Here is a 27,472-nt window from a genome sequence, read left to right on the forward strand (position 1 = left end):
CGAGTACCGGGTCATGCCGTTTGGGTTGTGTAACGCCCCTTCTGTCTTCCAAGACTTTGTCAATGACATCTTTAGAGACCTTCTGGACCGTCATGTGATAGTATACCTGGACGATATACTAATTTTTTCCAGATCCATGCCGGAACATACTACTCACGTCAAACAAGTCTTGCAGCGCTTAAGAGAGAACCACTTGTTTGCTAAGCTCGAGAAATGCCATTTCCACCAAAAATCTACCTCCTTTCTCGGCTACATCATATCGGACACCGGTCTCGCTATGGACGCTACCAAGGTCAAAGCTGTACTCGAATGGCCCTGTCCTCTCTCCCTCAAGGCTATCCAAAGGTTCCTCGGCTTCGCCAACTATTACCGGAGGTTCATTCAAGGATTCTCATCGGTAGTAGCACCCATCACGGCGCTCACTCAGAAGGGAGCTGACCCTACAAATTGGTCTGACAAAGCTCTCCAGGCCTTCGAGAGGATAAAAACGGCATTCGCCTCAGCACCCATCTTAATACACCCAGACCCTTCATTACCCTTTTCCTTAGAGGTTGACGCATCCGATGTAGGAGCAGGTGCTATACTCTCCCAGAGAAAGAACCCTCAAGCTCCACTTCACCCCTGTGCGTACTTTTCTAAAAGAAAATCCTCCGCCCAAAGGAATTATGACGTGGGTAACCGTGAGCTCCTCGCGATCAAACTGGCCTTAGAGGAGTGGACACACTTACTGGAGGGCACGGAAACGCCAGTCACGATATTAACAGACCATAAAAACTTACTATACATTGAGGGAGCACGGCGACTCGGGTCTCGCCAGGCAAGATGGTCCTTATTCTTTACGCGCTTCAATTTCCTTATTTCATATATCCCAGGGTCTAAGAACCTTAAAGCCGACGCCTTGTCTCGACAGTTCCTGGTAGAAGATAACAAGGTGGAACAGCAGGAGACCATTCTTCCATCCACTTGCATTGTGGCAGCCAATACTTTCAGTGCCTTGTCGGATATTACCAAGGCTCAGAACAACATCCCAGCAGGACTCAATGTTCCAGAGGATCGTTTGTTCACCCCCCTTCTTTACCAGAGGAGAGTCATGGAGTGGGGGCATTCATCCAAGACAGCTGGTCATCGTGGCACCAAAAGAACTACTGAGTTCATAGAACGCACGTTCTGGTGGCCCAACATGCGGAGAGACATACAAGCTTTTGTAGCTACATGCTCTACTTGTGCACGGAACAAGACACCACACAACAGACCTGCCGGTCTCCTTCAACCATTACCTATCCCGGAACGTCCTTGGACACACATATCTATGGACTTTATCGTTGAGTTGCCTAAATCTAGAGGCATGGACACCATACTTGTAGTGGTGGACAGGTTTTCAAAACAGGCACACTTCATCCCTACTGTATGAAAGGTCTACCCACCGCACCGATGTTGTCCGACGTTTTCATCAGGGAGATCTTCAGGTTCCATGGGACCCCCCTGGTCATAGTATCTGACAGAGGATCCCAATTCATCTCCCGGTTCTGGAGGGCGTTTTGTAAGAGTCTGGACGTCACACTACACTTTTCGTCAGGCTATCACCCCCAGACCAATGGGCAAACGGAACGCACCAATCAGTCTCTGGAACAATTTTTAAGGTGTTTTGTTGCTGATACTCAAGACGACTGGGCGGAACTTCTCCCGTGGGCAGAATTCTCCCATAACAATTTTCGGAATGAATCATCCCAACAGTCACCATTCATGGTCAACTATGGCTTCCATCCTTCTGCACTCCCTTCTCTTATCTCGAAGTCTGGAGTCCCGGCCGCAGAGGACAGGATCCTCCACTTACAAGACTTATGGCAGAAAATCCATCTTAACCTACAGCACGCTGGTAAACTACAGAAGAGACAAGCGGACCGTCACCGAAGAGAGGTCCCAGGGTACTCTGTAGGACAAAGGGTCTGGTTATCCACCAAAAACATTCGTTTAAAGGTAACCTCACCCAAACTGGCACCGCGCTTTATCGGTCCTTTCCGCATCACTAAAAGGATCAACCCAGTAGCCTACCGGCTTGAACTGCCAAAAAATATGAGAATTCCCTCCGTCTTTCACTCCTCCCTTCTAAAACCATGTCTACAAGACTCATCCTCCAAAGGACAACCTAAACCTCCGAAAACCATACTGGTAGAGGGTCAACAAGAATACGAGGTACAGACTATCCTCAACTCTAGAATGTCCAGAGGAGGATTGCAATATCTCGTACACTGGAGAGGCTATGGCCCGGAAGAGAGAGAGTGGATCCCTCATCGTCAGGTACATGCCAACCGTATCATTTATTTACCCTGATAAACCATCCCTGGGTCGCCCGGAGGTCTCCCCTCAAGGGGGGGATACTGTCACATCTGCCGCAACTCCGGTCAGAGACCGCCCCGCTGACGCATCACACGGTGGACCCATGCGCCCACGCACTGCCAGGGCGGTACACGCACGGTTGGAAAGGAGCTGCCGGTGCCTCCCACAGGGAGGGAACTTGGACGCACGCCCGCGTGACGTCAGCGCTCCGCGACGCGCATCGCGCACGCGCGCGGGTTGCTCGGCAACCAAGGTAATCACCAGGAAAGCCTGACCTGCAGGCTTTTTCGGATTATTGCCTCCCGGACACCATTGGAGGACCGGATCACACCCCTGCAAGGTAATTGGATCCTTCCCACTTATATACCTGCTCCAGTCTGTCATTCCTTGCTGAGCATAAACTCCTGTCCTGATCCTGGCTGTTCTTTGGATTCCTACACTCTCCAGCGCTTTGACCCCGGCTTCGTCCCTCGACCATTCTACCTTCTATTTCCCTGGACCTTGGCTACGGAAATCTACCATCCTCTACTCTCCAACCCTGGAATACGGCAAGTACCCTGACTACCCTGACCTCTCCAACCCTACGACGCTGTACGACTTGGACTACGCATTCCGGACAGGACTGCGTGGTTGTGGGTCGGTGTCTTTCTATCCCCACCTCAGCCCCGCAGTCTTCCGTCCTGTTTGTGGTGAGCGCAGCGTGACACTAATCCAGACCCAGATTGCTTCATTGCCCAAACCCTAAGTGTTACATTCTTGTATGTTAGTTGTGCAATCTTGTGTGTTCACCTTCTTTAAGGAATAAACTATATTTATTATATCTAAGACGTGTTCAATTCAAATCAGAGTTAGCGTGACAAACATACAGTACGATAATGGGCAAAATTACTATTATCCATATGGATATTAATGCATTTGTCCATTTAAAAAACAATAAACAGCATAAATAAAGTAAATAAATCTTGCACTCACCCTTGTCAGGCTGCCACGATTAAGGCCGTTCTCATCACCGTCCATGCCCACGTTGCTGCAAACAATACAAAACAATAAAAAGAGACAATCTGATGTCCCCTAACCCCTTAATCACCTTAGCGGTTAGTAACCGGTAGAGTAATTAAGGGGTTAACCCACCCTCCCCCACTACCAACCCGGGAGGCCTAAACACCCTCCCCCACTACCCACCCGGGAAGTCTAACCAACCACCCTTGGGGACAATACCCCTTCACACATCCTTGCTACCCACAATAAAAACACATAACAGCCCCACTACCCACCTGCTAGTCCCCACAACAATAAACATTACAAAATGTAATTAACATTAATACATAATACACCCACCCTCTGTGCCCCCTTTCTCCCCCCCCCCTCATAAAAACATGATTTATTATTTTACATACAGGCTTAATACCCCAGGCCAACTGAGGTCCCAATGGTTCCGACGGGTGTCTGCAGGCCCCACAGTGCACCCTGGGGTGTACCCACGGGTCTCTGGGTGGTCCCCGCTAGGTGCCATGAGTCTCCAGGTGGTCCCTGTGGGTCACTACGGGCCCCAATGGTGTCCACGGGTGGTCCCGTGGTGTCTGGGTGTCCCCGGGTCGTCCCTACAGGTTTCTGGGAACCCTTGTGTGGTTCCCATGGGGTTCTGGGGGCCCTCGGGTGGTTTCCATGGGGGTCTGAGGCTCTCGGGTGGTCCCTGCGGTCCTCAGGGCCCCCACAGCAGCTGTTCCCCATGGGTCTGCAGGTGGTAGTACTCAGGTGGTAGTCCGCAGGTGGTACCGGGTCCTCGGGTGATACCCGTGGGCATCCGGGGGTCCTCAGTTGGTCTCCATGGGTCCCCGCAGCTCTGCGGTACCAATCCTGTACTGTAGTGCCGACGGTTATTCTAACACAAACCAGTGGCAATAGCCAAAAAGACCATGGTATATACTGGGTCTAATTTAAGGCAAGTTTAAGGCAAGTTTAAGGCATTTCTGCATTGACTAATGGCCCATCAGATTAACAGCGGGGGTCCCTGGCAGTCCCATTCAAACTGAATGGGACTGCCAGGGAACCCTGCTTTGTTAATCCGATGGGTCATTAGTCAATGCAGAAATGCCTTAAACTAGCCAGGTTACACCCAGCATGTAACCAGGCTAGTTTAAGGCAAGCTTTAGAATACTCGTTGTCTCGTCTGTATGTAAAAAAATAAAACATGGCCTACATTTAAATAAATCAACCCCCCCCCCACACCAACACATACATACAGTACAGTAATGGGCAAAATAACTTACCTCCTATTTACACCTGCAATATGATGGGCTTTCTCGTCAGGATACTGCAAGTTCCTGTCCTCCGTTGCCAGAAAAATACATATCAAAAATACATTCTAATGTCCCCTAGCCCCTTAATCATCTTAGCGGTTAATAATCACGAAAGTAATTAAGGGGTTAACCCACATTGCCCCGATACCCACCCTGGAGGCCTAACCACCCTCCCCAGGCAATCACCCACACCCTTCACTTGTACAGTGGCTTCATCATGCCCATATGGGCATGATTAACCAATATACAAAGAAATGGGTAACTATTACAAAAACAGGCCCAAATAAAAACATCACATCTCAAAATAAAAAACAGCACATATCAAAATAAAACACATCTCAAAATCAAATACAACACATAGCCAATTAAATATATATCAAAATCCAATCAAACAATTGAATGGCACAGTGTGTACATTATGCAAATAATCTGTGCATCATTTAACACTATGCAGTCAATGCTAAACCTAAAAAAACAATTACAAACAAGGTCCAATGCCATCCAAACAATAAGAAAATAAAAACAAATCAAGAAGTAAACAGAAAGAAATTAACAACAATCAATTAATCCAATGCAAATTAAATTACACAATTCACTATTAAAACACCAAAACCAAACCATTATGCAATAAATGAAAGCTCAAAGTAACCACCATTAGCCAAAATATAACCCCCAAAAAGAATCCACTATTAAAAAGCACCGCCCCCCCTGAAATAAACGTTAAAACACCACAAAAAAATACATCTAACTAAATAAAAATAAAAATTACATTGCAACAACATTTCTAAACAAACAAGCAAACTACATTTAAAATACATCAAAACAAGCCAAACAAGCATTTGCAAAAACAACCATTGGTTGTCCCTGTATGTATGTATGTGTATCCATAGAGACATACATAAATACAGGGGCAAGAAATGGGCATCCAAAATAATTAAATTCCATTAAAATTAAAAATCCAAAACCATTAATTGTTCCTGTATGTATGTATGTATGTATGTATATCCATAGGGACATACATAAACACTGGGGCAATAAATGGGCATAAAAAAATCAATCACATAAAAAAAAATCAAAAACCTGTAAAATAAAAATAACATACATTTAATATTTTTATTTACCTTTAGATGACCTCACCCTCTGAATCCCAGGGACTCGCATGCTAACAAACCAATCATCGCAACAGGAACAAGGTAAAAATAAAAACCCAAGTCTTTATCTTCTTTCTTTTTCTTCTTCTTACTGCACCGACACACTTTATTCGAGCAAATACCCGGTATGTACCTGGCAGATACCTGGAATGCCCCGCTCCTCACCTCTGACAAGCCCCGTTGCATTTGCCTTCCCAGCCTGGGTTCATGCCTGGCTGACGGGCGGCTGATCTGTTAAATGATAATGATTAGGATTTAATAGGCTGCAATGCTTCGCGTGTCTACCAGATGGCATAAATTCATGAATTGTAATGCAGTATATATATATATACTGTGCAGTATTGCAGCCAGCGGGAATAAAATGCTTCAATCCCTGCATGGAAAATACCTCAATGCACTCGGGCAGAAAACAGTCACAAACCTCAATACACCCGGGTATACCCGAATTCGTGGGACTAGCCGAGCTCGAATAAAGTGTGTCGCCAGTGTACATTTGTAATCCAAATGTCAGTCTTCTGGGGGTCTTCATCTGTCTCTTCTGCTTCATCTGTATCTTCTTCCGGCATGCCCTCGTCCTCTTCTTGCTGGAGGAGGTCCGTCCTCCACGACTTCTTGCTCTAAAATGAGGCATCATAGGCTTTTATAGGCATATGACGTCACATTTCCAACACATGGCTCCCACGGCCCTGATTGGGCAGTGAAAACCATCTGATTTTTTTATTTTGGTGACGTCATGTAAAGGAAATAAAGCCAGCCAATCAGAATGGCTGTGCTTCCTTTCCCTTTAACAGGACATCATCAAAAGCAAGATGGCCTCTGTCACATGGTACTTGAGCCAATCAGATCATGGGAACCATATCCCCAATCTGATTGGCTGAAGTAGACCACGTGACTCCCTTTGGATGACGTTGTATCCTTTCTCCTACAACCTCTGTCACATGGTCTACTACAGCCAATCAGATTGGGTGCCACATAGTACCTCTCTTTTCTGACTTGGTTTTTATAGAACAGTTCTTGCAGCAGTGTCCACCGGACGTGAGAGAGTGGGTCTTTGACCGTAAACCAAAGACCTATGTGGACGCTGCTAACATGGTGTTACGCCGGTGGTGCCCGCAGACCAGACCCTTCCCTTATCCTGAGGTGGGGACTTATATGAGCACGCACCCGCAACAAAAGGAGCGTGTCCAGAGTGTGGTATTTTAGGCGTTGCCAGGCCAGGTGGTGTTAGCTTTAGCAATACTTGCCGGTACCGGTAAAGAAGTTCCGTAGTCATTGCTGTTAGCCAAGGTCAGGGATTGGAGAATTCCGGAAAGTCTGTTTCCAAGCAGGGATCGAGAGTCAGAGGTTGACGTCCGCCAAGCCCAGTCGTGCCCTGAGTAAATAAAGAGAGAAAGTGCCAGAGTAGACATCCGCAAGTGGAGACTATGTCGAGCGATGTGGAAATGGCAGGACAGGCATAATATAGTGAGGCTGGCGAATAGGAAGAGAGGGCAGACCTGGAGGACTCCATGGAGCTGTCCTGGATAGGTTGCCTAAAAAGGAATACAGGTGAGCAGTCTTTTTGCATGATTGACTTCTGTGAGAGTGTTGGGGGCGGGGCCTCACTGCAGGAGCAGTGAATAAATTAAAGGACTCTGACGCGCGCTTTGTAACGGGAGAGTGCGCGCACCAGTTTACAGAGGCAGCCACCATAGCTCAAGCCGCTTGCGGCTCAGCAACCATCCGCAGGGGACGAAGAGGGAGTCCCCCAACCATAGCAACTGGACGGGGCCGGCGAAGGGGGCGCCCCGCAGTAGCGGCCGGGACATGAGGTGAGGGGAGGTCACGCTGCAGCTGTCGTGACCCCCGCATCCTCACACATGGCAGATGTATTTGTCACCAGTCGGGCATTGATGTGCAAAAAAGGGCTTCCTTTGAAACGACCACTCCGACCAAGTGAGTCAAAAGTACACCTCAGTGGAAGAGCAGATGAAAGTGCACCCGAAGCTGCATTGTTCAAACACGAGAGGAGGTGTTAGCAATGCAATAAGACTGGTCAGATAAAGCCAGAGAGTACGGACCATCCGAGGTCCGGTGGACCCCATCAGGGGCAAAGCTCTCCAGCTACAAAGTCGGTTGCCAACATGCAAGGGGCACACACAGAAGAGCCAGGTACAACCATCCAGCCGGTCCACTGAGGGACGCCGACAAAGGATCCTGCACCTACAGCCTGTGGTACAGCAGCAGAGACGGAGGGACATCAGATTGCGCCGGTCGGGCTGCAAACCAACAACCATCGGAGATCGCCAAGCAGCTGGCTTGCTCGAATCTGGTGCCACTGTTACTCTGGTTCAAGCTGATATGGTCCAGCCAGAGGATCTGCTTCCAGGCACATGGATACAGGTGACCATGCCAGATGGAGGACCACGGTCCATTCAGGTTGCCCGTGTCTTTATTGATGGGGGTGCCGGACATGGCATGAGGAAGGTGGGGTATTGCCCAGGTTAGATACTGAGGTGCTCCTCAATTAGCTGAAGCACGTTACTTGTGTTTTTATGGTGGAGCTGACTCCTGTTGCAGTGATTACTAGGAGCCAGAGAAAAGGATGTACACCTGAGGATTTCGCCATCCCACTGAATTTGGGGTCAACAGTTCCAGGGATCTCTGAGGAGACCAGGCATGAAAGCCAGACTGAGTCGCAACAGTATGCTGGCTTACCTTCCCCTTTACTTGTTCCCCTTGCCCCCGACTTAGAGACTAAGGTGGCCAGGGTTATGGACCCAGTTTAGGGAAGCAGTGAGGTCTGATCCCAGCTTGGCAGGCATGAGACTCTGGGCATTCGAGTCTGCCTCGGACAGAGGGTCAGATCGGTTCTTATGGCACCATGGGCTCTTGTATAGAGAGTAGGGTTCTACAGGTCTAGCTAGGGTTTGAACAGGTAGAAGACAGTTAGTGGTACAGAGGGAGTATAGGCAGCAACTGTTACAGGTAGCCAACTCCATATCACTATCTGGGCATCAGCGGGTCACTCGGATGAGAGCCCGGCTGTTGCATCATTATTACTGGTCGGGGGCATCTGGGGCAGTGGCAGAGTTCTGCCGCACCTGTGATGCCTGCCAGTGAGTGGGTAAGGTGGGTGATCATGTTAAGGCACTCCTGAACCCACTACCAGTAATTGGGGAACCCTTCCAGAGGGTAGCTATGGATATAGTGAGACCCCTCATGATCCCAAGTTGGTCTGGCAAGCGTTACATATTCACAGTGGTGGACTTTGCCACCAGGTACCCTGAGGCTGTAGCACTTGCACCATCGATGTTAGGGCAGTAGCTAAGGCATTGTTAGTTATCTTCACTAGAGTAGATTTCCCTAGTGAGATTCTAACCGATCAAGGGTCACAATTCATGAGTGAATTGTTACAGTGTCCCTGGGATGCCTGCAGGGTGAAGCACCAGCGCACGACCTCTTACCACCCCCAGACGAACGGTTTGTGTGATAGGTTCAATGGTACCCTTAAGCAGATGCTGCAAGCCTTTATAGAAGCTGAGGGAAAAGATTGGGAGATTCACCTACAGCACTAGCTGTTTGCATACCGAGAGGTACCGCAAGAATTTACTGTGTTCTCTCCCTGAGAGTTGCTATATGGTCGCAGGGTATGGGGACTGACACGGGAGACCAATGCTTTTAACACCTTAATTCTCGGATACTTTGACTGAGCATAGCAGAAGATAAAATAAATTGTAATTTATTTACACAATGAACACACACTGCTTGATTTACAAAATACTATGAAAATACACTTACTAGTTACAATGTTAAATCTGGTTACAGGAAAGATCTTAGATGGAACTCTTTAACGCATGATGAATCTTAGATGGATCTTAGGTGAATCTCAGATGGAACTGTTACCTGAGGGGCTGCACAGCTTCTTATACGGTTAACATTCCTATCTCTAAGCTCTGCATCCAACCTCTGCATGGGAACGAAATATTCCCTCCTATTCTGGAGTTTTGCCAGTCCTGCGAAACCTCACACAAAGCTTCAGTATCGCAACTGGGCATGTGTGACAAATGATATCTACCCTCACTTGTCACTTAGCATATGGAACCTGCATCTCTTACCTGATGCCATTTTGTCTGCCTTAGCAAGATGGAGGTGTTTGCATCTACCCCTCCTCACTTAACACTTTACTTGGCTAATTCTTTTGAACTACGGCCTTTTTCCAGGCGCAGGGGAACCGAATCAGCAGGGTGGCTTAGAAGCCCGAGTCTAATTATGCATTGCTTACTCACTGGAATTTCCTGCCATGCATTTTAAAGCATAGTACTTGCACTTTAAGTGTTACCTCCTGTTCTGGACTGAATGAAAATTGCCTTATGTCGGTACTATTAAAACAGTTAAACTAGGGTAACTTTAATTCATCAATTTTTATAAAGCTTTATAAAAAATTGCGTGATAACCTTTTTAATGGTTTACATCAGCAGCGTTAACATCAAAATGAGAGAGCGAGAGAGAGACAGACACAGGGTGAGACAGGGTGGGTGACCAGAGGAGGCTGTGGGGGGGCCAAGGGAGGCTGTGGGGACCAGAGGTGACCAGGGGGGACGAGGGGCGACCAGGGGGGACCAGGGGTGAGGAATGAGAGACATGGGATGAGGCATGTGAGATGGCATGGGACATTGCTTACCTGTTTTGTGCTAGATTGAAAAGAAATGGTGGGCTTCACTGCTCAGAGTTTTGCTGCATGTAAAATAAAAAAAATCCTGGCAGCACGCTAAGTCGTGTCACACCAATCAGGTATTTTTAAAAATTTTAATAATTTTTTTTTTTCAGCACAGAACCGCGTGTGTTGCAGGGGTGGCCAGGAGGAATCGCCAGGGATCAAAATCCAGTAGTTTGGGGTGACCGGGCAACCAGATTTGACGAGCACTGTTTATAGAGTATACATTCGAATGAATGGGTGTGAAAGCAAACAAAAGTCTGTGACATCCTCACAGAGAAATACATTAAAATAGAAGTGGGGCGGACACATTGCAAGAAGAAATTACTATCGCTAGACAACTGGATTCCAAGGGATATCCAAAGACCAAGACGATAACCAAATGTAAGATGGGAAAGTGAAATTAGAACCTTTGTTGGCCTAATGTGGAGAAGAGAGGATTGCAACAGCAGTACAGTACCTGAAAGCTCAGTGGGGTCCTGCATCCAGCAATGGTCAACAAGTGCTGAAGATGCGATGCGTATGTGCGCGCATGCATGTATATAGATATACGTCATATATATATATATAGATAGATATATAGATACAGTATATAGATAGATATAGATATACATCATCTTCATCCTTCATTGATCCACTGCTGGAAACAGGCCTCTGCAATGATCTTCCAGATACTATTGTATACAGTACATGTTGCAACAACAGATTCTGAATTCATCCTCCCATCTTACTTTTGCTCTTTTGATATCCCTTGAAATTCAGTAGAGTACCATCTATGTCCAATGATGGTCATTTATTCTTGCAATATCTATGGCTCTCTGCTATTAAAATTTTTCACCCTTGTGAGGATGTCACAGATTTTTGTTTACATTTTGTAGATTTGTTGTATATATATATATATATACACACACACACAGTGTTCTACAAACCCAGGCTCCCGGGGCGACTCGAAATTGCCCCTTGGTGATTGGCCCAAGCAGCCCACGTGCTGCAGTTTAAATTCCCCCGCTCGCGCTGAATTTCCCCCTCTCACGCTGAAGGAAGGGGGGGCAAAGCCAGAGGCGGGTTCATGTTGCTGCAGGCAATTACCCCGCCTCCGGCTCCCTGAGCAGTGCCTTCCCTCCTCCCCTGCCTCTCTGACCTGCGCTTTTCCTCCTCCACAGCCTCTCTGACCTGCGCTTTCCCTCCTCCCCTGCCTCTCTGACCTGTGCTGTCCCTCCTCCCAGCCTCTCTGGCAGCCAGAGTGTTGATAGCGCGGTACTCGGGGGCGAGCACGGGAGCGTGGCACTCGGGGGTGGAGAGCGGGGGGGGGGCATGGGAGCGCGGCACTCGGGGAGGCAGGAGCGTGGCACTCGGGGGGGAAGCGAGGCACTCGCGTCTCATTATTGTGACCAAGGTGGAAGTGCTGCTGCCGAGGAGGACAAGGGGAGAGAAGAGAGCTCCTGGCATGTAATAACAGCGGGGCCCCCGGGGAGATCAAACCCTCAGTACCTGACTCGTGCAACATCCCTTGTCTCCTGTGTGTGTGTCTATCTGTGAGTGTGTGTGTGTGTCTGAGTGTGTGTGTATGAGTGAATCCACCCACCCAGTCACCAACCCACCCAGTCACCCACGCACTCCCTGTCACCCACCCACTCCGTCACCCACTCCCGTCACCCTCTGTCGCTCCCTGTCACCTCCTGTCTGTCTCTCTATGCCTCTCTCCCTGTCACCCTCTCCCTGCCTCTCTCTCCCTGTCTGCCTCTCTTTCCGCCTCTCTCTCTGTCACCCACACTCTCTCTCTCCTCTCTGTCGCACCCACACTCTCTCTCCTCTCTGTCGCACCCACACTCTCTCCTCTCTGTCGCACCCACTATTTTTCCTCTCTGTCGCACCCACACTCTCACACTCTGGATCTGGATATCTTATTTACCCTGTATATCTTAACTGCCCTATACCTACACAACCTATACTGCTTTCTTCCAGATCTAACTCTCGAGCTTCACATGGGAGACATCGGAATCCCCCCTAACCCAGAAAACAAGTAGGGAACACCTCCCCTCCACTGTATAACATTGCGGGAATGAGGGTAGCTGGACATTGAGGGACTGCAGATCAGGGAAGATCCCAGACAGGATTGCTGCTTTAGATATTGTGAAGTGGGGGCATCCAGGCACTGGTTAAGGGCATCAGGAAACTAGTCATTCACATCTGGCTTTTTTTTCAAAATCCGACATTTATACGCACACACACGTAATTATGTAACAACTAATTGTAGTCAAGTACTGCTCCGACAAAGTTTATTAGAGCAAAAACCGCACGGCAGGATGCGTGGCGGCAGCGTGGATAAGCGTTGAGAAGCGGCTCGTTCGCGTGACGTCGGTGACGTCACAGTCACGTGCGCGCCCGGCTTCCCCGGCTTCCCCGACTCCCCTGAAGGTTTGAAGTGAGGTAAGCGGGGGAGCGGGGAAGCAGAGGGGCACAGCAGGAGCAGCTAGGGGGTCGGGAAGGTGTATAAATTGCGCGCGGATTGGAGGGGGGGGGAACGGAGGGGACGCGGCTGGATGCGGCTGGCGCGCTGACTATTCTCAGCACCAGCCGGAGTAAGTCCCGGTCAACCGGCGGCTTTTGCTCGAATAAACTTTGTCGCCACTGTATAAATGTAATACAATAAATAAACTGTTATGTCAAAAACGAATGTTGTTCTTACTAGGAATTTATTCAATTTCTTTTTTTAAAAGCAGGGCTGGGGGCGGGGCTAAGGTTGGGCAGGGGGCGGGGCTAAGGGTGGGCTGGGTTGGGGCTAAGAGCAGGCTGGGGGCGGGGCTAAGTGGCAAGTAGATTTTTTTGGTTTGGCGAGTAGATTTTTGGGTGATTTTTTGACTTCTATATATAAATATATATATATATATATATATATATATATATATATATATATATATATAATCAAAAAATAAATAGATGATACCGTTCTGTGGCTAACGAAATGCTTTTATTTGTGCAAGCTTTCGAGATACACTGATCTCTTCTTCCGGCGATGTTACAATAAATGAAGCAAGCAAAGGGAATACTTAAAAACAGTGTCTCTTGGAATGTTATCTGTGCTTGTCCTTCCCCCGGTGTGGATGAGATTTATGGCTAGAGGTGTTAAACCATTTAACCATTTAACACCTCTAGCCATAAATCTCATCCACACCGGGGGAAGGACAAGCACAGATAGCATTCCAAGAGACACTGTTTTTAAGTATTCCCTTTGCTTGCTTCATTCATTGTAACATCGCCGGAAGAAGAGATCAGTGTACTGTATCTCGAAAGCTCGCACAAATAAAAGCATTTCGTTAGCCACAGAACGGTATCATCTATTTATTTTTTAATTATTGAAGCTCGGCTAACACGGTACTGATACCTCTACATATATATATATATATATATATATGTTTATTGTATGTCTTTATTTATATAGCGCCATTAATGTACATAGCTCTTCACAGTAGTAATACATGTGGTAATCGAATAAATAACAGATAATATAAATAACAGATCATGGGAATAAGTGCTTTAGACAAACATAACATTAAGGAAGAGGAGTCCCTGCCCTGAGGAGCTTACAATCTAATTGGTAGGTAGGGAGAACGTACAGAGACAGTAGGAGGGAGTTCTGGTAAGTGCGTCTGCAGGGGGCCAAGCTTTATGTATCATGTGTTCAGAATGTTCACAGTGCTATTCGTATGCTTCTTTAAGCAAGTGTGTCTTAAGGTGGGTCTTAAAGGTGGATAGAGAGGGTGCTAGTCGGGTACTGAGGGCAAGGGCATTCCAGAGGTGTGGGGCAGTCAGTGAAAAAGGTTTAAGGCGGGAGAGGGCTTTAGATAAAAAGGGGGTAGAAAGAAGACATCCTTGAGCAGAACGCAAGAGTCGGGATGGTGCATAGCGAGAAATTAGGGCTGAGATGTAAGGAGGGGCAGAAGAATGTAAAGCGTTAAAAGTGAGGAGGAGAAGAATGGAGTGTGAGATGCAGGATTTGATTGGGAGCCAGGAGAGGGATTTCATGAGGGGAGATGCTGAGACAGATCTAGAAAAGAGTAGAGTGATTCTGGCAGCAGCATTTAGGATAGATTGTAGGGGAGACAGGTGAGAGGCAGGAAGGCCGGACAGCAGGAGGTTACAGTAATCAAGACAGGAGAGAATGAGGGACTCAGAGTCAGAGTTTTAGCAGTCGAACAACAGAGGAAAGGGCGTATCTTTGTTATATTGCGGAGGAAAAAGCGACAAGTTTTAGAAATGTTTTGAATGTGAGGGGCGAATGTGAGAGAGGAGTCGAGTGTGACCCCTAGGCAGCATGCTTGGGCTACTGGGTGGATGATCGTAGTTCCAACAGTAATGTGGAAGGAGGTAGTAGGGCCAGGTTTGGGAGGAAGTATGAGGAGCTCTGTTTTAGCCATGTTGAGTTTAAGGTGGCGGAGGGCCATCCAGGATGATATAGCAGAGAGACATTCAGAAACTTTGGTCTGTATAGCAGGTGTAAGGTCAGGTGTTGAAAAGTATATTTGTGTGTCGTCAGCATAGAGGTGAAATTTAAACCCAAAAGATGTTATTAGGTCACCTAGAGAGAGTGTGTACAGAGAAAAGAGAAGAGGTCCCAGGACAGAGCCCTGGGGTACCCCCACAGAGAGATCAATAGAGGAGGAGGTGTTAGCAGAAGAGACACTGAAAGTACGATGGGAGAGGTAGGATGAGATCCAGGATAGAGCTTTGTTCCGAATACCAAGAGTATGGAAAATGTGAAGGAGAAGAGGGTGATCCACAGTATCAAATGCTGCAGAGAGGTCGAGTAATATGAGCAGGGTGTAATCACCTCTGTCTTTGGCAGCATGGAGGTCGTCAGTTATTTTAGTGAGGGCTGTTTCCGTGGAGTGAGCAGTGCGGAAGCCAGATTGTAGAGGGTCTAGGAGAGAATAGGTGTTGAGAAAATGGAGCAAGCGAGAGAATACAAGACGTTCAAGGAGTTTAGAGGCAAAAGGCAGGAGGGAGACAGGTCGATAGTTAGAAAGACAGGTAGGGTCAAGCTTGCTGTTTTTGAGTAATGGTATGACTGTTGCATGTTTGAAGGAGGATGGAAAGGTTCCAGAGCAGAGGGAGGAGTTAAAAATGTGTGTGAGCGTAGGGATTATAGTAGGAGCAAGAGGTTTCAGGAGATGGGAGAGAATGTTGTCAAGAGGGCAAGTGGTAGAGGGAGAAATGGCGATCAACAGCGACACATCCTCCTCTGAGACAGTGGAAAAAGAGTCAAGGAAGGCAGGAGGAGAGTTAGGAAGAGGTGTAGGATGAGAAGAAGAAACAGAGGGGATGTTCTGACGTATGGATTCCACCTTTTCCTTAAAATAGTCAGCAAAGTCCTGAGCGGAGATGGAGGAAGGAGAGGCAGCTGAGGGTGGTATGAGTAGAGTATCAAAGACAGAGAACTGTCGGCGTGGGTTAGACTTGTGCATGTTGATTAGTGCAGAAAAGTAGGCTTGTTTAGCTTGCGAGAGGGCAGAGTTGAAACAGGATAGCATAAATTTGTAGTGAAGGAAGTCTGCGAGAGTGTGAGACTTCCTCCAGAGGCGTTCAGAGGAACGAGTGTTGGAAAGCAGCATGCGTGTGTGGGAATTTAGCCAGGGTCTAGGGTTAGAAGGGCGAGTGCGGCAGAGAGAAAGTGGGGCATGTAGATCAAGTGTGGAGGACAAGACAGAGTTGTAGTTCCTGACCAGGTTGTCGGGGTCTGTAGCAGAGCTGAGAGGAGAGGGAGGAGCGTAAAGTGGACTCAAAGTCAGGTAAGTGAATAGAGCGCAGGTTTCTGCAGAACCGGGGGGTAGATGGAGGTGGAGAAGGGGAGAAGCGAGATAGAGAGAATGAGATGAGATGATGGTCAGAGAGAGGAAAAGGGGAAATGGAGAAATCAGAGAGAGAGAAGTTCTTAGTGAAAACCAGGTCTAACTAGTGGCCATCCTTGTGGGTGCTGGCTGCAGTCCACTGTTGAAGTCCAAAAGAAGAGGTTAGAGAAAGAAAGCGGGTAGCCCAAGGGAGAGAGGGGTCATCAATGTGGCAATTGAAGTCCCCAAGGAGAAGAACAGGGGAGTCTGAGGAGAGGAAGAAAGAGAGCCAGGATTCAAAGTGAGAGAGAAAGGCAGAAGGGGGATGAGTAGAGGTAGGTGGGCGATAGATGACCGCCACATGAACAGGGAGAGGAGAGAAAATCTGGACAGTGTGAGCCTCAAAGGAGGGAAAAGCAAGAGAGGGAGGAATAGGAAGGGTTCGGTAACGACAGAGAGAGGAGAGCAGGAGCCCCACGCCTCCACCCCTGCCATCAGTGCGCAGAGTGTGGGAGAAGGAAAGGCCACCGTAGGAGAGGGCAGCTTCCAGAGCAGAGTTGCCAGGTTGCAACTGAGTGAGCCAGGTCTCAGTTATAGCAAAGAGAAGCAGGGAGTGAGAGAGAAAGAAGTCATGCACAGAGAGGAACTTGTTAGAGAGGGAGCGAGCATTCCAAAGGGCACAGGAGAAAGGGAGAGAGGAGGGAGGGTGGCAGGGGATGGGTATGAGGTTGGAGGGGTTGACACCAGAAGGAGTAGAGGTTGCAGTTGGCAGGCGAGGACGAGCGCATGTATGAATAAGACAGGGACCAGGATTGGGAGAGATATCCCCAGAAGCAAGGAGGAGAAGCATGGATAGAAAGAGGATGTGTGAGGATGATTTGTAAGGGTGGGTTTTAGTGCAGGGGATATCGCTGTGTGGTGTCAGAGGACGCAGGTAAGAAAGGAGTTCATGTGAAAAGAGAAGTGGTGAAGGAAGGAGAGATGGAGATATATGAATAGCGTTAGAGACATACTGAGGCTGGTAAAAAGAAATGCATAATTTGAGAAGAAGTGAAGTCACAGCAAATATAAATGGTAAAGGCAGCATCACAGCAGTAATGATGCAGTCTGGTATTGATGATATCCTCCTTTCCAGCGTAGTTCAAATGCAGGAATCAGGGCCAGACGGGGTGTCCACTTCTTCCTCACTTCTTTTGACATTCCTTTTAAACTTCAGTTGTTCAGTAGTCATGCCACTTATAATGGGCCACTTGGATATGGGCTGCAGGCAGACTAGCTGTTCTGACTGGGTTTATATAGGCCTACTGTAAAAAGTCACCTGACAGTGTGGTTCTGTCTGCTTAATTAGCACATCTGAGGCACATTCAAACAAATGGTTTTCTACACAGGGTTTTATATATATAAAAACATGCTCTATATATATATATATATATATATACCATACAATACCGGTTGCAACACGACATCAAGGGACAGCACACAGGCAAGTAAATCATAAATTTTCTATATTTGATAGAAGACACAAAAACCGACGTTTCGGTCCCCCAATGGGACCTTTTTCACCTTGAGGTTTTTGTCGGCATATAGTTATGTATATATATGTATATATAGTTTTTTTTTTTTTATTGCAGTGTTCCATAAATACCATGTTAAAAAAAAAACAAGGGAACCCTATAGCTTTTGCATAATGTGAATTATTTATTAAAGCTACACAGTAACATCTCTTAAATGATGGAAAAACATAAATGCATTTTCTCTTAAATGTTAGTAGATAAAGACATATCAAATGAGTGTTTCTGAGCAGAGACGGTAAAACAATGTATTCCTGAAAAGCATATACTGTAGTCCCACTTTGAGTTATTGCCTACGGTTATATTTTATGTGCCTGTTTTTGCATTACAATTGTGTAAATAGATTAAAGGGACACAGGTCATAAAATGGCATACATTTCACTTAGGTAATGCAGTAATTACTAACCAGTATAAAAAAATATAATGTTTACTTTATTGAAACTGGAACTAAAAACCTTTGATACAAAGAAGCCAAGTACTATCAACACATGACAAAAAGCAAACTATCTATACAGTATCATACATATATTTTATAGAAAGTAGAAAAACCCAGCAAATTGTTCCTTACATTGTCATGTTTCAATACCGATTCATACCGTTTCAAAGCACACAGAAGGATTCAGTTTGCATGCTCTTAAATATATTTAATACTACTGTATTAGGTTGCACATACATCCACATAATCTTTTGTCTGCAATGCTAATTTCAAATTGAACCAAAATATGTGTTGCTTTTCTTCTTCAGTTGGCCACTCCATGTACGTTTTTGTGTTCATGAGTTTCCTCAGCTTGCAGAACCTTTTTGGGACAGTTTCTTTGTCAATGGGCTCTAAAAGAACCAGAATGGCGGTATCATTGTTTTCATCAAAAAGGCGGAAGTGGGAGAACTCTAACTCATACCTGCACCACTCGCTCTGGACAAAGTGCTCTGACAAGACAAATACAGTTTTGTAACTGTTCTCCATAGCATCAATAATATTGTCAATAATCCATTTGCCAGGTATAAAGTCACGTTTATGGAGACACAATTTCAGTGGTGGGTTGGTATTTTCCAGCTCCTGTACCATCATATTCTCAACCCATTCAGAGTCTCTTTCACTGTAAGAAATAAATGCATCATAACAGATATCTCTCTCAGATACCTTCAAAGGCTTCCTTTTAGCCTGCAGCCAGGCCCAGGTCATCTTAACATACCATATCACATGTAGGAAGTGGCAAAGAGCCACAGTAATACCTACTACTAGTATCAATGTAATACATGCTAATGTTACAATTAATGTTTGGTGGCACATTAACAGAGGAAGCCTAGCAAATTGTATTAGTTTCTGTCTGACTGAAGAAGGAGAATCACATTTGTAGTTATCAGGCCAACCAAGAAGCATATTTGTTTGGTACTGGATAAAGTCTAAAAATTGACAAGAACATACGTAATTGTTGTCACTTGCATCCAAGGTTGTCAATTTTGGAAATGGTTCCAAATCTGTTTTGGTAAAATCATTTATTTTGTTTTTGCTTATAATCAGCGCTACTAAATTAGGAAGGTGTGCATTTTCTGCTAATTTTGTTAACCTATTGTTTGATATATAAAGTTCCTTTAAAAGAGGTTGATCAACTGCAAAAACTGTGAGAAAATTATTGCTTACATCTAAAATTTCCAAATAATCAGGAATGCATGTGGTTATTTTTGTTATTTGACAGCTTGAGATATTTAAGTATTTGAGTTTTGGAGGCCATTCACATGGAGAGTTTGATGATTCAGCAAAGTTATTTTGACTTATATCAAGATTAGTTAGGTGTAATTGACTGGATAGTATTTTTCCAACAACTGGTAGGTCAGACAGGACATTTTTGCTGACATTTAAGGTTTGTAATAAAGGCCACGCGCCTCCACCTTCACGAAAGCAGGCTGAATTTGCCAAAAATATGTTTGCCAGTAGATTTGCACTAAGGTCCAGGTATTGCAGAGACAGAAAAGACCGTGAAAATTCACAGGGAACTAGAAACACTTTAGAATCAGTACAGGTAACGCTTGTAATTTTATGTGCTAGTTTATATGCAAACCGAAGGTCAGAGAACAAGTAGAAATTTGGTATATGTAAATTTTTTATAATAATTGTTCTAATTGATCTGAGCTCCTCCTTTAGACGTGGATAACCCTGCCCTGTTCCCAGAAGCTCACTGTCCTCTAAGACAACTTCTGTAACATTTCTGTAAGTGTCCATAATTTCAATTAGTCTTGCTAGACTGTTATCAGTAATTACGCAGTTTTTAAACATTAATTTCTTCACACTCGTGTTATTCAGGACTGCAAAGGCCATTACATCTTCAGGATTTATGAACGATGCATTTGTAACTTCTAACCATCTTACTGAACTTACAAGGTCCTTTATCATGACAGCTAAAAGACTAATATTTACTGTCAAAATAATGTGATCTATGTCCTTTATTACTTTCAAACTTTCCGCTGTATATTGTTTGAGATTTGAACAATTGATGTTAAGTTCATCTATGATCCCTAAACCCTCAAAATTGTATTTTTCAATAGCAAGAAAGGATGGATTTCCAAATTTTAAAGACTTCAGGGAAGAAAGACTGGAGAAGAGGGCGGATTTACCAAGGGATGTGTAGTGATTGCCTAAGAGATCCAAGTGCTGTAACATATGAAGATTTGTAAACCAAGCAGATGATAAGACAGTTAAGTCGTTATGTGACAAATCCAAATCTTCAAGATTTATAAGTGACTGAAACGAGTCGTCAGAGATGGTATGAATTTGATTATACTGCAGTAGGAGTATTTTCAGTTTCTTGAAGGGTTTCAGGTCAATTCCAGTGACAATCTGTATTCTGTTGTCAGACACATTTAACCCCTCCATTCCCTTTGGCAACCTGGAAGGAATAGTGTCCAAGTTCATCATGGAGCAATTACAAAAATTCCGGTGGTCACATGGGCAGTCAATCTTCTCTTTGGAACATATAGCAGTCACCAGTGAATAGATTATGCAGATCCTGCAGATATAATGCATCATTTTAGATTCGTAAAACCTAAAAATAGAGAGAATTAGAAAGCATGATTTATTTTTTTACTTTTTAATCGTTTTCTCCATCTTTACACATTTATAGTACAATTGAAGGAAACCAACATGAACATATGCAGTACTTTACAGTAATTCTTATGTTAATTATAATGTTAGATGTTGAAAGTTTTTAGTTTTGCTTGAAAGATACTATGGGTTATATTTTACCCTTCTTTATTGAGATATATATATAAAAAACTCCCGTGATCGCCTGTGACAGGTGAGCAGTTAGAGTGACTGATTCGGCCTCTTACTGCACGTCTCTTGAAGACAGGCAGACCCCGGTAGGATTCACATAGCAGCTACCCCTGCTGTGTTAATCTGATGGGCCATTAGTCTGCCGAAGCAAATTTTGAGAGAATCTCGGGACATTCTCGAAATTCAGTTCGAGAAATGTTCGAATAACGGCCGCTGCATCTGTACCTGTAAACTATAATTAATTATTAGAAATAATAGATAATACATACATGTCTAATACAAATAATGCACGTACTGTATATAATATATACTGTAGAATGTGGAGAGTAAGCGCAGATATAAAATGGTTAACATTCAATTACAGTACCTTTAATATAAGGCTAACATTGAAACAGGTTATTTTCAGTACCATACTTACCTGTACTATACTTACTATACCTGTACTTACCTTTCTACAGTACATTACAGTACCTTACTACACCCAATGGGTAGCAGCCCTTCTTGCAAGTGCCTTTAATTCATCTGCATCCTGTGAGTAGGCTGGGCATACGAGCCAAGAATATACAGAGTGCCTTATCTCAGATTTACATACATCTACACTTATATTGTTTGTTTTGTTTGTCTTTTTTTCCCTTATATGCTCCCCTGGATTGTTTGAGAAATATCCTTACACCTTGGAACCCCTTAAGACAGGTCCCACCAGAGGGTTTGAGCTGGGACATTAGACTTCCACTTTTATTTATACTCTGTATTTTATTTGTCACTATTGGATTTTATTATTTTTTATGTGTATTATTATATAGCTTTATACTTTCACTGCTTGATTTCACTTACAGTTGTTTGTGCCTTTGTTATTCACCTTCACGTATTCACAGTATATTGTAGCAGTACTAATACACACTGGTTAAATAAGTCCTGTATGAGTAGCCAATTACAATGAATCAGTGACTCCTGGCATACAGTAGATCATGCTGAAAACTTGAGAGAAGATGTAGGCATTTTTTAACCCTAATATATGGTACGATTGATAATATAGAATATTGTCTCTTTCTTTACAGACCCAGATGTCCAAGAAGCACCAGCCATTGCGAAGAAGGAAAATAAAAAATTGAACATTTTGAAGAAGAGGTGACGTTGTATTGTTGTATTATTATTTTTCCCTTTATTATCTTGTCCAAATAAAAATGTTCATTCTGTACATATACTTTTTGGTGTGTTCTTTATGAACAGGACACGCATGCGCAGAAATGTGATGACACGCATACAGTATCATTTCAACAAGTTTCCAATTTGCCATACATGCATGCGAATAAATGTGATGAGATGCACATGCGTTTCAACAAGGTTTCAATTTGCCATACACGCATGCGAATAAATGTGATGAGACGCATATGTGTTTCAACAAGGTTCCAATTTGAGAAACACTCATTCGCAGAATACATATTTTACATTCAGAAGAAGAGGCGACGTTGTATTTTTGGCTAAGGAGCCTCAGAAAGGACTTCTTTCCCATGTACAATACAGACGAGACCACGAGTATTCTAAAGCTTGCCTTAAACTAGCCTGGTCACATTCTGGGTATGTGCTGGGTGTAACCTGGCTAGTTTAAGGCAAGTTTAATGAATTTCTGCATTGACTAATGACCCATATTATTAACACCACAGGGGTCCCTGGCAGTCCCATTCAATTTGAATGGGACTGCCAGGGACCCCCGCTGTTAATCTGATGGGGCATTAATCAATGCAGAAATGTTGGGTCTAGTTTAAGGCATGTATCCAGCATGTACCTGGATCTTTTTGGCGATTGCCACTGGTTTGTGTTAGAATAGTCGCAGTCTCTGCTGTATACTGTATGAACTCATAATGTTAATCTTCAAATTACAATTACACACACTTGAAGTACTGTAGGGCAATAAAAGGCAGGTTGAATTGCAATTAGATTTTTAAAACAACAACTCGCGATCGCCCACTTCATTTTCTTGATGGTATTGCAAACAACGCTAAAATGCTATTTTCTGCACTCGATCAAAAGACTAGTAATCTCGCGTTTTAGCGAGAGAATATTTCGAGAAATCACGCACCATGACCCGGTAAGCAAACGGATACAACGTGTGAAATGTTCGAATAACGGCCGCTGCATCTGTATTAAGATAACTGAAGTCTCCTCAATTACAGTGCCTTTCTGAAGCTAATGACATTAACATTGGTTAGGCAAAAAATAAAAATGCTCAAAATAATCGCAAAATTCACTATGTACAGTATCTCAGTAGTATACGTTTGAAATTATGTTTGGCACAGGAATTTATGTTGTAGTGAGCCCTAGTGAAAGTCCATTTACAGACCAAAACTTTTGACAACTGCAATAAAGTAGGCATTTAACCCCTCTCTACTCCCCACCCATCCCCTCACTCCCCTTCCAATCCCCTCCCCATCTAGAGAAGTCTCTAGAAAAGTGGAAACAGAATCCCAGTAACTGGCCTTGAGAGAAGGGAAGGGGAGTGTTAGACTATTTCCCACCCCCCCTCCTCTCTTCACCCCACTCTTGCTCACTCTCCAAGTTCCCGCACAATAGCCCCCTCTTTCACAATATACCCATAATAGCCCCTTCCCCATAATACCCACACCTCCCCCAAAATAACCACACCTTAACTTGGTGGTAGCCTCAGGTGCCGTGCGGCCGTGGAAGTTATGCCCAACTTAGCGGTTACTACCGCTAAGGTAATAAAGGGGTTAACCCCTCCTACTAAACACTCAGGAGGCGTAACCACCCACCCTAAGGCAATTACAACCTTCATCAACGCCCTCTACCACCAACAAACCAGGTACTTCTGTTTAACCCCTTCATTACCTTAGTCACTAAGGTAATGAAGCTCTGCTGTTATTTATTTTTAATTATATACTGTAGGATTGAAGCAGGGTGTCTTCGGAACTGATATTAATGCGGGTCAGCTCCGAAGACCAAAAGCTTCAATCCTATGTTGTAAAAATAAATTATACTACATCCGATGCAATTAGCAAAAACAAAAATTAGTTTTTCAGCCACGATTTGCATCTTGGAGCTATTAGAATAGCAGTTACTGGAAAAAATGTGAGTTTCAGCTTTTATTTAACTACTGTTACCACTCGGTTTGTTTTTGCAAGAGTGATAAAAAAGACTTGTAAAAAGACTTGTAAAAAAAAGCCGTTTACAGGCGATTTTGAGATGTTATCACGGCTTTCTGAATAGCTACAGTACACATGCAAAATCGCTTGTAAAGTGTAACTTTATAAGCCTAAAGTCACTTATCGAATCTACTAGTATAGGCCACTTTGGCTTCATTTCTAAAACTTCCAATGGTCAAGCTACAGATCATAACGAACTGTAACACTAATCTAGCCTGAGTTAATACCTACAAATATTTGGGTATATGGATAGACTCTAACATTTGGTCTGCATAGTGACAATCTACAGTAACATCAATAATGTATCCCAAACTGGGTGTATTTTATAGAAATATATTCTGCCTAAGCCCCTTGGTCAGAAATTCCACTGAACAGCACTTGCTGATGCCAATTATTGACTATGGGTTTACAGTGTATGGTACAGCACCCCAAATTTACCTCAGCAAACTTGACGTTCAATACAAATAAAAATGACATTTTGTCTTATTATGTAGCTACAATACCCAGCATTGCAATATGTTAAATGCACCAGGTTGGCTATCCCTTGAGTCCAAATGCAATGTACATTTATCCTCTCTTACCTTCAAATACTTTCTTGACAATTTACCCAATTATATGAGCAGGCTTCTCACCCCTAGTCTACACAGCACTTATCTCCTTGAATCTGTCTTTAGAAGCCTGCTTATGGTTCCATGGTTCAATAAAGAATCCAATTGCTCTTCCTTCTCCTACCGAACACTCCCCTTCGGGAAAAATTTCCAGAGTCTCTCAACCCCCCCCCCCCCCCCCAATCAAAGTTCTTTTAAAGACTTTGACTGTTTTATACTTTAAACATGTTTGTAACTGTAACTTACAATGTTGTCTAATTATCATTGTATACCCAGGACATACTTGAAAATGAGAGGTAACTTTCAATTTATTTTACCTGGTAAAATATTTTATAAATAAATCAAATAAATAAACCCCAAACTCTTTGCATCCTTGTGGAGACGGCACTAAAGTTTTTATTCTCACCTGTCACAACTAGAGAGGGCAGTGTTACATCCTTACACAGGGATCCTGTCTTTCACTGAACTGCCTCAGTCTACCGCCTGTGCCACGCACCGATGCGTCTGCAAAAAGAAAACAGTTACCATATGGCTAAAAACAGCAGAGAGGTAAAGCAGCATCACAGGCTGGATCTACTTGCTATAACTATTGCTTGCCCCTCTAACAGTGAAGGGGATGTTACAAAGTTATGTTTAGTTATGACTGGATTTGCTTAAAAGAGCACTGACCTGCAGGCAGGACCTGGATGCAGCTGGAACTGTGACTGATATAAGATCCCTGTAGAGTGGTGTCAGATAGACGTTCTGTGCTCACCGAGTTAGACAATAAGATCACTTTTCCACTTTTTCAGATGCAGGGTTCATGTCGCAGATTTAAGCAGCACACACAATCTGATGTGGGTGGAAAAAAAGCTCTGCCTATTTTAATTTTGTAGCCGGGGAAACCCCAGGTACACAGAGGCTGCTTCTGTCTGAGAAATAAGCAAGAGATGGTTTTAGAAAGGGAAGAGGCGGAGCCCAGCTCGCTGGGATGATGTTGTGACTGTGACTCACAGTAGTACAGTGCTGCCAAAAGACATTTCGGCACTGTAAGTTGCAAGTTCTGCTGGAATGTTTACTTCCTCTCCCACAAAGACGGCGAGGTCTGTGGAAGGGTTTTGTGAAATGCACCGCACATGTCCTATGTAGGCACGTACATACATAGCGTATACAGAAACACAAAAGGAAATGCATAGCACACAAAAGGCTAGATAATGTAAAGGTTCGATATTGCTACGTTAAAATAGAATTGTGGTGATAATGACCGCTGTGTTCACTAAGAATTATATATTTGTAAATGGGTTGCAATCTTAATTTATTAAATACCTGTAGTGTGTGCAATAGAAATCTGTGTTAATAAACACAAGCAATGCGATAAATAGGGTTATGTAATAGGATTTCTTACAAAACTGTGACAGAAATGTATGTAGCGCACTATCCCCCACCCCTGGGAGATATGGTGGCTACTGTGTGTGTGGTGCGTTACCTGTGGCTCACAGGAGGCCTGAACCTCCGCTTTTGGGAGCCTGGGGTGTACCTGATCCATCTGGTGACAGCGCCTCCACATGTGTGGGATCCTAACCGTGTTGGATAACCCCGTGCAGGACACTATATAAGTAATATACACTGGTATGGTATAACAAGTTTATTGACTGCGTAAGAATAATAACGATAATAATAGAACCACTCAGGCCTCGCAGGGCCGTAACCCCCACACCGTGCCCCCAAAACCGTGTCCACACCTCGGTGGGGTTTACCCCAAAGTACTGAGGTACTGAGGTGTCCTAACCACCCAGGTGTCCACAGAGTCAACCCACCCAAAGTGTGTGTGACAGCTCTGCCCACACCCGCGTGTTACTGTTGGTGCGTTTGTAGAATGGTGGTATACCTGCCGGGTGCTCCAACTGAAGATAAGGGATCCACTGATCCAGCAACGTTGTTCGTGATGGCTTCCGCCTCCACATGGGGTGGTATCCGGTTGGAGTGTCCCACCGTGAAGATAGTCTCTGTGCGTTTCGGTGAGGTCTGGCCCCAGACAACAGGCCGCAACTTCTACGCAGTGTTCAGCTGTGTCCCTGACACTAATGATGCTAAGCGGGGCAGTGTCCCTGTCTAATGGGCCTGTCCCTACGGCAGCGACAAGTTATGTGGGAGACGGGGCCTAGAAGGGGGTCTCTGGCCTACTGCAGGGGCCAACTAACACCTTGCACCTACACCCTCTGATGTCCCAGCAACGACTGGTGTGGCTTGCAGCGTGCCAAATGTATCTATTTTGGCCGCAGGAGATTGCTGCAGCCCGATTGGCTGTTTCGCGCCATGTGATCTAGCAGCCCCAGGGGCGTTGTAGTCCCCGCGGAAAAAAACGAATGTTAGATCTTGAGGTTCTGGTTGATGGGGGCCAAATACACACAAGAACATTTTTCAAAGAAGTACATTGCAATAACTACTTACTAGCAAGCAGCAGCCATAAAGAATCCTGGTTAGGGAACATACCTCAGGATGAGTTCAGACGCTTATAACGCAACTGCTCACTGACTAAAGACTATGAAGAACAGATTAAACCTATGTAC

General features: G+C 44.8%; 1 protein-coding gene and 1 long non-coding RNA gene across 4 annotated transcripts in view; one reads left to right on the plus strand and one right to left on the minus strand.

Annotated features, from left to right (window-relative positions):
• Nucleotides 1–20,932, plus strand: part of LOC142502218 (uncharacterized) — a 32,533-nt gene extending 11,601 nt beyond the window's left edge. Inside the window, exons 2-3 of the long non-coding RNA XR_012803677.1 lie at nucleotides 5,765–5,830; nucleotides 20,428–20,932. This is a non-coding gene — a long non-coding RNA (uncharacterized LOC142502218). The remainder of the gene's footprint in view (nucleotides 1–5,764; nucleotides 5,831–20,427) is intronic.
• On the minus strand, nucleotides 17,989–25,842 carry LOC142502196 (toll-like receptor 2 type-2). Of its 3 annotated transcripts, none has more exons than XM_075613074.1 (3): nucleotides 25,678–25,842; nucleotides 25,330–25,427; nucleotides 17,989–20,924 (listed from the first exon to the last, which is right to left on the minus strand). In XM_075613074.1, the coding sequence occupies exon 3, from the start codon at nucleotides 20,906–20,908 to the stop codon at nucleotides 18,542–18,544; it is 2,367 nt and encodes a 788-aa protein (XP_075469189.1). In that variant the 5' UTR covers nucleotides 20,909–20,924; nucleotides 25,330–25,427; nucleotides 25,678–25,842; the 3' UTR covers nucleotides 17,989–18,541. The 3 variants fall into 3 exon arrangements, with proteins under 3 accessions (XP_075469189.1, XP_075469186.1, XP_075469191.1); XM_075613071.1 differs by having other exon boundaries at nucleotides 25,593–25,842; XM_075613076.1 differs by lacking the exon at nucleotides 25,330–25,427 and having other exon boundaries at nucleotides 25,593–25,842.
• Between the last annotated feature and the right edge of the window lie 1,630 nt (nucleotides 25,843–27,472).

Source organism: Ascaphus truei, chromosome 1 (genome assembly GCF_040206685.1).
Source record: "Ascaphus truei isolate aAscTru1 chromosome 1, aAscTru1.hap1, whole genome shotgun sequence".
Taxonomy (NCBI): Eukaryota; Metazoa; Chordata; class Amphibia; order Anura; family Ascaphidae; genus Ascaphus; species Ascaphus truei.